General features: G+C 30.7%; 1 protein-coding gene across 1 annotated transcript in view; it reads right to left on the bottom strand.

The window, feature by feature from the left end:
* Positions 1–1,631: 1,631 nt before the first annotated feature.
* Positions 1,632–12,167, bottom strand: part of LOC132754440 (guanylate cyclase soluble subunit beta-2-like) — a 49,091-nt gene continuing 38,555 nt past the window's right edge. The window contains exons 4-13 of the mRNA XM_060745068.1: positions 11,725–11,825; positions 10,877–11,060; positions 7,179–7,255; positions 6,335–6,799; positions 5,586–5,760; positions 4,571–4,716; positions 4,071–4,219; positions 3,673–3,819; positions 3,206–3,360; positions 1,632–2,880 (exon numbers count right to left, since the gene is read on the bottom strand). Of these exons, the coding sequence (XP_060601051.1) occupies positions 2,640–2,880; positions 3,206–3,360; positions 3,673–3,819; positions 4,071–4,219; positions 4,571–4,716; positions 5,586–5,760; positions 6,335–6,799; positions 7,179–7,255; positions 10,877–11,060; positions 11,725–11,825 (1,840 nt within the window). The 3' untranslated portion in view covers positions 1,632–2,639. The remainder of the gene's footprint in view (positions 2,881–3,205; positions 3,361–3,672; positions 3,820–4,070; positions 4,220–4,570; positions 4,717–5,585; positions 5,761–6,334; positions 6,800–7,178; positions 7,256–10,876; positions 11,061–11,724; positions 11,826–12,167) is intronic.

The following is a 12,167-nucleotide window of genomic DNA, read 5'->3' as shown; positions in this document are numbered from 1 at the left end:
TGATAACCGCAATATGAACACATCCGTGGATGTTTCTAAATTCAAAATTTCACCATTTTCGTGTTTAAATATTGAATTCTTCTTAGCTGGTGCTAGGGGGCATGGACGGTACACTTGCACTTTCCAGTACTATGAATAAGGCCTGCAACATTTCAATTTCTCGTTTTGGGCGATCTTTAGGGATTCCTTTTTCTCTATTTTGTTTACGTGTGTCTGAAAAAACCATAAGTGAGCAACTACAGTTACGTTGATTGCCGGCACGTGGGAGTACAACTCATATTATCAACCCTGTAGAATATTTTATATTTACAATATAATATGTCTTATACATGCATGTAGTTCTTATTTGTAGAATAAATACGTTTCTGCCCTAGTATGACAAAATAGCAAACAAGAGAACCATACATGCACGTACATTTTGAAACAGACGACAGATTCTATTTTAATGCGAATATTTTGAAGTAATAGATGTGTCATATTTTTATTATTGTTTGATTAAAGTGCTCAACTGTTTCCTGAATTGTATTAGTTTCATTGTTAATGCATGCTACCCATGACATTTTCTGGTGACATATTACGGAAATGCTGCTGCGACATATGCCATCCATTTGTTTACACAATGAGCTATGAAAGTAAGAAGATTTTTGACACTAATTTTGTCGATTATCCTGGAACATTTTGTAAAACTTAAATGGACAGGCAGTACGCACTATGTAATGTCGTATGCATGTTAATAGTTTGTTCTTAGGCTTCCATCCATTTATGTATGATATATTATATTCTTTTGTTGTACGATTCTAGGATTGATTGGTTATTTTTCGTTACTATTTGATAATATTTGAGCAAATGTAATTGTAATTAAATTACTTGAACCAGACACTGTCAAACAATCATTGGTTTTTACAAACGTTTTCGTTATGAATATATCACAATTTTTTATTGCTAGAATATTTGTTATTTTGCAGAAAATATAACCTGCGTCCTTACAATTCGCCTAATTATACAGTATAATTTGTTACTCATTACATTCCACAGGATTTTAAAGTCACTGAATCACGATGATTGTGATAATTTCATTTTGTAACGTTATTTTCTTGGGTATATTTATTAACTTTACTTCCCCTGTACAATATAATAGTGCAACTTACGTTATTGGGTAATTGGTAAGAGTAATAAAACATTTTGAATCAATTGCCGGTACTGTATCAAAGGCCCCAATAAACAAAATATATACATAGGCATAACCTGACGCAAATATAATTAGTTATAAAGATTTATCACAGGTTATATGGCCCTATATAAACTGTTGTTTGAAATATAACCCGAGCCGCTAGGCAATGGTTGTATTGCAAATAACCGTTGATATATGGTCATATAACCTGTCAAAAATCTTGATTACTTATAATATTTGCGTCAAGTTCTACCTATGTACATATTGCAGAATATCTATAACGGATTTATAATACAGCAAACATCCTTTTTCAGAAAATGTCAGATTTCTTCATAAATTGACAGCAGCCGTGTATATAAAACTACACAAAAGGCACGATTATCCAATGAAAAGTGAGTTTACAAACGTGCAGTATTATAATAAATGACATAACATGTTTAATCCATTTATTCTTGAAAGGCTGCAATAAAAGTGTTGTTTTATTAGTTCTCAAAGTTCGTATTTCATTTCCAGATTGTGTCCTCTTTTATACTTCAGCTAGTTATGTCGTTATAGCTATTTTAGTTCAACAGTTATAACCGAAAGATCTACGTTCAAAGTAACACTTTTATAGGGAAATAACTTGCGTGATGGCTACGTCGTTTCGAAAAATATAGTGTTTTAACATGTACTTTTGTTACATTGAAATCAAAGGTAAAATATAAATGTATATATTTATTAACACATTTAAGAGGAAAGAGTCCAGCTCTGTTTATAAGGTTAAACAAAAAATACAGAAGAAACATTAAATCAATACGCAATAACAATATAATTATACCCATCGCTTAAGAAATATCTTTTTTAATATCAAATTATCACAATGGCCTATTAACAAACACTTAGGTGCTATACAAACCAACGTTGTGGCATGTTATGTGGTTTTGTGGTATTTGTCTTCTAAATCGAATATATTTGCAATAACAAGTTTGGTAAATATTTCAGAAATAAAATTTGCCACAGATCGAGTATTTAGCCTGAGAAACTCATTTTAATATCATTGAAACAATTTTGAATATTCATAAAACTCCTGCTATAAAAGATTTTGTACTCACAAAAAGCTTAATTCATTGGTTTATATTTGAAAATAATACAAAATATATATCTATGATAATTATATAAATCTGTTGTGTGTTATCTGATTAAAATTCATCATTTATTTGTATTATAATTATTCTTAACTGCATTATATCTGGAGAAAACATAATCAAATTGAAATATAGTAAAGCTGTAATTGAATGTAATGTAACAAATTAATATATATCAACTATTCAAATATGTAACTTGTTATATGTGGCACTTTCAATTCCGAGTGATGATGTTACATTATAATTTGGCTTGTAGGAAAATTAAAGATTGTACTCTCAGTATACGTTGCATCTGAATTTATAGTTCTGAATTATTTCTCAAAATTTTTTCATGTTATATTATTTTATAATAATACACAGGTACTGCTTTTCCCGCCTAACATTTGTCGTGATCCTCGAGGTAATGTTATGCTAGGAAGAGGATCGGTGTCGCCCCAAATTGGAAGCGAGCTAAAGTCATCGTCTGGTTCCTTTATCCTTTTCAATTTGGTACCGATCAGGAAAAACGTTGTCATCTTCCCTTTGCCTTTAACGTCTATTTCGCCACGGCAACGAAATAGATACTCCTTAGAGTCTTGTATGTTCCTAAAAATAGAACCCAACACATATTTCTTATACGCTAGGGAATAATTTTCTTTTTTGTTTGATTTTAATTAAATAAAAAGTGATTTAAAAATCAAATAAAATAACTAGTACAGTGCTGTTTCATTTAGCTTGTTATTTCATATAAAATGTTTATCTTGTTGTTTTTATAAAAAATATCACTCACTTAAAAGCAGAGCACGCTATTTCTTCTCATTATCATGCGCGTCTTCTTTTCTTGCTCACAGTATAAAACCAACTACTGCCATTTTATGTATATATCAATGAAATATATGAAATATGTTTATATAAGTAGTAGATTACTTACTTAAACGTCGTTGGACTGACATGTATACGCCCAGGAGCACCGTGACTCTCCATACGTGAAGCCGTATTAACGGTGTCTCCGAATAAACAATAACGCGGCATCTTTTGCCCAACTACGCCTGCAACTACTGGCCCTGTGTGGATACCCACTCGAATCTAAAAGGAAATACACTTAAAGTCATTTTAAGTAATATATCTATTACAGTTAAGGTTAATCTTGTTAATGAACAAGGGGAACGCATACATAAGCCAATAACTCACTCGATCATTTGAAATAAGTGGATTTTTTCTTTAAAATACAAAAAAGAATCCATACACGCATGTATGATTACTGGATTATTTGAAATAAGTGTTTATTTCTTTAAAAATACAAAAAAGAAAACCAATACACGCCAGTTGAAATGAAGAACAAAATCACAAATGTATTTCAACAAAAGCAATTTCAATACATATACAACAAAATCACACCTGTAGTGGTTTTCCAGTTGCAGGAGATTTGACCAGTGCCGCTTCGGCCACCATATCCATTGCAAAGTTTGCAACTGGTTGCGCATGCGTAGTTGTTTTGATTGGTACCCCGCTTACAATCATATATGCGTCGCCAATAGTTTCTACCTAAAACGGACAAGAAATGTGTCATATAAAGTTATTATCATCTTATGAGTAAACCAAACACATGATAAATTATAACTGAAGAATATAAGAAAATCAAAAAGATTGTCGGTGTTCTTTTGGTTATTGCGTTGCCCTAATATTGCCGGGATTCTGTGCGTTCCCTGAACATTACTCATACTCTCATTATAATACCAATATAAATATGCTGAATATATTAAGATAACGATGAATGTGTCCAATGAAATGTTTACCTTATATACCCCATGTTCAGTAGATTTTGCGTCAAATCGATTGTACAGATCATTGAGCATTTGAACTATTGATATAGCCGGACATGCAGAGGCTATATTTGTGAACGTAACTATATCACTAAATAGAACTGTCACTTGCTCGAACTTCTCTGAAGAGAAGAAAATAAAAAATACGAGGTCAATGATAAAATAGTTAATTTAATAGATAAAGATGTCAAAGCAAAGATTCACCTGCCAGAGCGAAATGCATGGCAAAAAGTTGAACGGGCATACTGGAACAAAACATAGAATTAATAACCCAATCTTATTATGTTGCTCCTATAACTTTTAATCTTGAATTGAAAGAAGAAATCATTATTTTTAAATAAATTTTATGTAATGTTTTGGACAAAGTGATAGTTTACTTGTGTTTGGAACTAATCGACTAAGGGCTTTTTCTGATAATTACATATCGTGTATCTATCTTTTTTGGACGTAAAATGCTTGTTGTAAATGTGTACCTGCAGCCACAGGTCTTCCATTCTTTAACTCGATTGCAACTTTTTCTGGTAACATTTGATATAATAAAGAATCTGTCTTCTTCTTTTCCTCTTCTAGAGCTTTTGATGTCTTTCTCAATTCTATCGTAGTTTCATCTAGACGTTTACTAAAACAGGATAAAAGACAATTTAAATGTCGTTCGAAGTGAATTCTAAAATAATACCAAAGGCCGTTGCAAAATATAATCAGTATAATAGCAGGGTAGCGCATAAACTAAAAGGTATGCTGTTACGCAATCAATACTTTATGCTTTGGGTTAAGAGTTAGGCATACTATTCTCAAACAAAGGAAATGTGATAAAAACCAATTTAATATAAAGATGATAACGTGGACATCGCACGTTCATTTAAAATAAATAATAGTCTCCATACATTCAGAAAATAACAAATTAAAAATTAAAACATATTATCACCATTTTTAAGTACTCCAATAATACCTTACTTAAACGAAAACAACAATTATTATGTTCCTGCTTTACTAATTATCAAGAGTTTGCATGAATTAATAGATTAAAGCATATGTTTACAGCTTAAATCCTATAATTCATAGTTTTATGTTGATAGAATATAATGAAATATTTCTAAAGACATACAATCTTATCTTTAGGTTAAATTCTGTTATTACAGAAATATTGAAATTTAGTTTTTGTTATTGAATATGTCTTATTGCAACTGAATTCTATCTTTAATATATATTTATCAAAAAGGGTATTATAGAAATAATAAGTATTTATAATACAAGTATATCTTTAAACTAATTTCTAGAATTATTAAATGTTTCAATCCTGACGTCTTCACATATTATTATCTTTTTGTTAGATATAAACTTTTATTAAATGCCAAGTTTAGGTAAATGAAATCAAATTATGCTATTCCAATGATAAATTAAGAATGTCTCTTCGGATTGACCTAGACAGTATAATATAGTGCAAATAAACCAAAATCAATTGACATTGACATGGGACAAGAGTCTTACGCAATGTCAATTTCTGCAATTCTCTGTTGGTTAAGTAACACCAATTCTCTTGTGACATCATAAAGTGGAATATCAGCTAGGTAAACATTCATCTCCATCAGCTCTGTCAGACTTGATAACCGTGGAGAACTAATGAATATCATATGTTTAATGTCATCAAGCCACATCATCTGACCTAAAATAAAAGCAAAATACCTTTTGAAAATGACCATTGAAAATTCGGCTTATATTCAGTTCTTCCATGTTAATTTTACAGGAAGTCAAACTGTTTTCAGACGGTCTTCGGTCGAAAAAAATATTGATATTTTGTAACATTTTGATTTTTTTAAATTACATGCCAGTAAAACATTGCGACTTTTATTACATGTATGTTATTTATTGTTTCACAGAAATGTGTTTGTCTATATGGAACGCATCAATGTGACGTGAACAATACCAGGTTTGTCCTAACGCAAGCAACATTCCAAACGTGTCAGTCTCCATGTTTCACAAATATCTATGTTATAGCACAATTAATGCAAAGTACAAGTCTAGCTTTTGTTAATATGACAAGTCTAATTTTGTGGTTATACCGGTATATGTCACAGAAGAAAAGGTTATAAATTTATGAAGTGTAAGTCATATTTTTGTGGCCCATTGAATATTCTATTCTGAAAATATGAAAGTCTGCAACATTTGGTTTTGACTTTATATAATGTCCTTTACAAGAAGTGAAAGATATATATTGTAGGGTCAAATATGATAATTACCTTTTAATATCAACGAATGTTGTGCATCCCCATTCTTAAGTACCTTTTTGCTAGGCACTTTGACCTTGAGCATAAATACTGCATTGATGAACATTCTTATATTTATCACAGACATTTTCATCCTAGGATGAGTTAGCTCAAATATATCACACATATCTTGGTCATTAATTTGTATACGTAATAATCTCTGTATCATCATTCCACATTGCTTGATTGACAAGTTGTGATCAAAGATTATATGATATGGAAAAGCATTACAAAATTGTTCAGCACTTATAGAGAACTCAGATGGAAATGATGGTTTGAATTCTGTTAGAGATTTAGTATCGTCTTGTCTCGTAAGAACTACACGAAATGTAACGTGTTCCTGTGTTTTTCCACCGGAAATTACTTCCTGAGATTTTTCAACGACGCTGATTTCAGCTTCCTGATTGTACAGGTCTCTAGCAACTGCCCGAACAAGCCCTGGAAATATCGAAACGAGAAATAAATGGGAAGAACAATTTCTTATTTCTTTAAATGATCTTTATCATGAAATTCATGCATTTTTATGAATACAAATGCACAGTAATATCAATATGGTCCCTTATATAAAGAAAATTGGATATGATTTCAAGTGTCTACGAAATGAATTTTAGATTAATAAGCTGCGTGAACAAGAGAGAAGTTTTTATCGTAGACTTCTTTCTCTTAAGATAAATTTACCTATTTGTATTGGATCTCTGTTCAGACATGTTCAGACATGTTCTGTTCGTTTGTTTACTTTTGCGACAAAGAAGAGATTATTTACATACAGTCTTGTTTTTGTAATGAAAGAAAATAGAAAGAGAAATTTCAGCATTACCTAAAACAATTGGATAGAGCCCAGGTCTTATTGTATAATAATGTAATGACAAACTTCCGTCTTCGTTTGTTTCACATCTGAAAGATAAACATCAGGCATTTAGGTTGTATTATGTTTTTATTACGATAGCTTTTGTTACTACTTACATGGCTCTGGAACGGTCATCTGTATCACTCAAACACATTGCAATAATAAATATGACAACGACATTTTAAAACTGTAAAAACAATCAAAGGTATATATAATGCCAATGTAACTTCAGATCTAATCTAGTTATGACTAAGTTACAAAATAGAGAAAAATAGAATCCCTAAAGAACGCACACAACGACAAAATTGTAAATGTTTCAGACTCGGTTTGTTTGAGCCTGTTCGGACGGCGCTGGAAAGTGCATGTTAACGTCATCTCCCCACAGCACCGACTAAAGCAGAATACGACATTTACATTGAAATGGAACAAGACTACGTGTATTAGTGTTTCGGTTCTGAATTCCTCGAAAGTCGAGAGAAAAAAGTAAGAATTGTGCAGAAAACCACTCGATTTGTTGGTAAAAAACACTTAAGCAAATATAAATCAACTTCGTTATACAATAAACCCCTAGAAATATCCAATTAGCAAGCAACGAAGTGATTTTCCTGAAAATTGTCCTGTAATTAAAATTTGCTCGACACGGTCTCATGGGCATCCTAAGAGTAAATCAAATTCTCCAAACAGCGTTTGTTTGTTTAATGTATCTGCACGCAAATAAATGATTCTTACACATCATAATCTTATTGATCTGAAGACGGATCGAAATACCATTGTTGTTTTAATAGCAGTGTAATCTAATCCTAAATTAAATCGAGAAAGCAAATTGCTATGGCCGATATATTTCAATATAACGTCCCTAATATAAACAATATACGTTTGAAGATTTTAGAGTTCACATCGCGTCACCTTGGCGCAAAAAGTACTGTAACTGACATTTTTGAAATTTTACAGGAGACACAAAAAACTGATTTGTTCATTTTGAGTAAAGCCTTTTAATTCCAGACAATAATGTTAAAATATCATTAATAAGTATTATTAAATTGGTTTTAAACATTACAATTATTCATTTATGGATAAAAAGTAATTAGACATTCTTCTACACTTACATGACTTTTTGCACTGTGATTTTAAATGCAAAAAGTGATGTAAGTGCACTTACCATAGTTTTTGCACTAACTTTAATTTTAAGTATCGAAGTTACTGCATTGCATAGACATTGAAAGATGTTTATTACAAACAAATTAATTGTAAGGTTTGTTTAAAATAGGTCATTGTGGATTATGAACCACATTTAATACATTAAACATATGAAAGGAAGTTTAAAAACTGAATATTTTGAAAATTAATTTTAAACAGTAACAGTAAATCCAAAGCAGTTTTTTTTAATTTCAAAGTAAATGTAAGCATTAATCACAACAAAATTACATGAAAACTGCAGACTCACTTGATTAAGTCTGTACATGAGCAATAACGAAAAGTGCAACATCCTTCACGCCCCCTAGCACCGACTTAAGCTGTACTCAATTTTCAACACTTAAAAGTACTGGAATCAATGATTACAGAGGACCAGAAAAAACATAACAACACTGAAGTGAAGTACGTGACAACTTATTAACCATGGTTTTTACTGTTGTCATTTTCTAATGGTACAGTTTATTTATGTATTTGTTATAAAAAGGGGCATTTAGAGATCTATATATCATAATATCTATGTCTCAATAATATCCAACCATCACAGGGATGTAGACTTTGAGATTTTGGATAAAACCACTAGGAATCGAACATTTTGGTTGGATGTAGTCGAGATTTTGGATGAACCTGCTAAGAATCCTAAACTTTTCTTGTCCAACATATCCCAGTGAGATCCTTTTATATTATATCTCATGAACAGACTTTAATTTTTATAAATAATTTTGTTTTCATTGCTTCTTCTTTTCAAATTTTGATATATTGAGTTCAAATTGTCTTATTTCCTGCCACCAACCTTTAAACAATTTATACGCCATATCACTATCATTGTTTAATAGCTTTGATTTTATATAAAAATTCAGACTAATTTTTGTGACATAATGTAGTTTGGGTCTTTGAAAATTGAGATTTTCTGTTAATTAAAGTGTTTTAACATGCACGACATAGAGAATGAACTGAGTCATTCTAATTTTTGATAATAGACCCCGTTCTATATGTATGAATGTATGGGAGTTGTAGATGCACCACATTAGACTTAACATACTAGCAATTATGGTTTTGACCAATATATTATTGAAACAGATTACATGTCTTTGTCTGCCATGTTTTTATAGAAATTAAAATAGAAAAGATAAACCAATGTTACCAACTGTTTCTTTCCAGGGCTATAAACAGTGAAATTGCAGTTACATTTTTATAATACAGTTGTCCTAATATAATGCAATAAGAATGTAAATCTTTTAAGCAAGTTTTTTCTTAATTTTTATAATAAATAATTGAGTAAACAATTGAAAAAAAAAATTACTTAGAGCTGTCATCAATAGAAATGATATTGATGTGTATCGTTGATAATTGTTGATCAGTACACATTTTAGAAAATCGATAATTTTGATTTAATAATTTAATGTCTAGAAATTATGAAAATTCAACCAAAACAATATACAGAAGCATATTTCATGGCAGTGATGACAAAAAATTGTTAGCAAATATAATGCAATAGGCATTTGTTTGAAACAGGACACATTTATGAAAAGACCATGTTTTTACTGAAAGAATTTAAGCAATTATGGAAAAGTAGTACGTAATTATCAATATATTTGTGTATCATCAAAATTTTTTCATCAATTTGTTTTTCCACCGAATCAATAACAGCTCTTATATTACTTGAATCATTTAAAAATATCAACAAAATTTGAATACTGAAATATTCCTAGCTATATTGTTTGTTGTTAAATTAAAATGAAACATTTTCTTTAAATGTTAGTTTCCTAAAGTAGATTTATATATAAAATTTGTATTTTAGAAATAATTTTGCTATTTAATAATGCAGTAGTGAAATATTTTAATGCAGTTACAATACTTTTTGCATCAAATTATTTTCAACTTATCTGTATAAACATTGGCGCAAAAACTCATGTAAGTGTACTTACTGTAGTTTTTGCACCAACAAATTCTGAAGCTGCACTTACATTTTTTATTTTTATGCCAAAAAAGTCATTTTTTATCAAAATTCAGCTTCTAAACTTCAGAGACTGGTGAAAGTTTGTATTTCTAACCAAATAATGACAAAAAGTGATTTTCTCAAAAAATGTCAGTTACATTACTTTTTGCTCCAAGGTGACGATCGGTGATCGCGCTATTCAATCTGGAAAATGTAATTACAATTTTAAGTAGCAGTAATATAAGGTGAAAAAATTATGTCAAGTTTGAGTGCCTATTTCAGTTATTATGCTTTTCTGTCTGTAATTATTCTTTAACTGGCTAATCAGATATTGAAGTCACATTTTTATGCATTCCATAAAAATTGTACGGTGAAACACGGTTAAAGCGGGCTCGTCGGAACCTTGACATTTTGTACGCTGAATGGTCAATATAAAGAATAGATGTTATATGAACAACCACTATATACTATATAGCATATAATGTTTTATGGCTATAGCACAATCAACACAAATTACAGAATGATGTAAGAGCGATACCTGAAAGAAGGTGCAACGATATTTTTGTAGGTAAGCGCTAGCAGGGCATGTAATGAGTCTAAGTTCTGTATAAACGATTTAAAATTTCCACCAAGAGTCTTCAACATCTTATCGTATCCATGACGGAGACAATACTGAAGAAAATAGTCCCCAAAAATTTCTAGGACTGCTGGTAGTTCAACACCTGAAAATAAAATTACACTTACATTTAACAAGCAAAAATTAGTCTACAAATGCTAACATATTTCAAGAATTACATCTTTTAACGAGTAAACCATATTTTCTTCGTTTATTCAAAATAGGCAGAATAAAAACTCGAATGTCGTGCAACACTATTAAATTGAAAATGTTACAGGTTAGGGTTGATTGAGTCTGTTCATAGATGGCACTGTTAATTGCAAGCTACCCCTTATAGCACCGGCTTAAGCATAACTCAAAAATAAAATACCAAACATGCAAGTAAGTCGTCTAAATGTGATAAAACTATATAAGAAAACTTTATGCTTAATATTAGATTAACGGACATTTTATTTTTGAACTATTTGTTTAAAAGTTATATGATATTTTTGCAATAAAACTTAACTGCATTTTCACTATATTTTGTCACATTCCTAACGTTTAAATAGTTATGGGTGGCGGCGAGTGGCTAATGCGTCGGACTAGTAATGTAAGGATTGCTGGCCGCATGGGTTCAAACCCCGTCAGGGGCAAGCCGTTGTTCCCTTAGTGAGCAAGAAACTTTACACTTATTGCTTAGTACTGGTTGGTTCCAGGAGAGTGTACATGTATCAATAAGCTTATAGCTTCCAACACACTCGAATTAAAATAATCTTATATAAACTAAATACCTAACGTTTCACAAACTGCTCCTATGAGTTTAAATGTTACAGGATCTTCGTATCTATGGAAGACAAGAAAATGATCATGCTCGTCTAAACCAGACTTCTCCCTAAAATTTCAAAAATAAACATGATATTATATATTGAGCAAGTTATAAAGTTGTAAACTGGTTATTTTCACACAATTTATTTAGGTGCGCTTATCACTGTCTGAAGATTTTTTCCCTACTTTTTATTTCAATATTTTTTTTGAAACGCATATAATGTTTTTGAAGGTGATTTTCAAAAGCTGGATTTCTGTATCTGGCATCAGTCCAATAATTTTCCATTTTGATTATAAATCAAAATTATAGCTGGTATTATAATGGGTAGTTCGGTGAACGATTTAAAAGTCACATCATGCCTCAGAAATCAATACTTTCTTATTGTACATAAATGTCATACATTTTTAA

The sequence above is a fragment of the Ruditapes philippinarum genome, unplaced genomic scaffold (assembly GCF_026571515.1).
Source record: "Ruditapes philippinarum isolate M1 unplaced genomic scaffold, ASM2657151v2 ctg1316_1_1_1_1, whole genome shotgun sequence".
Taxonomy (NCBI): domain Eukaryota; kingdom Metazoa; phylum Mollusca; class Bivalvia; order Venerida; family Veneridae; genus Ruditapes; species Ruditapes philippinarum.
Note: the sequence above shows the minus strand (reverse complement) of the source record. Positions and strands in the feature narration are given on the sequence as shown.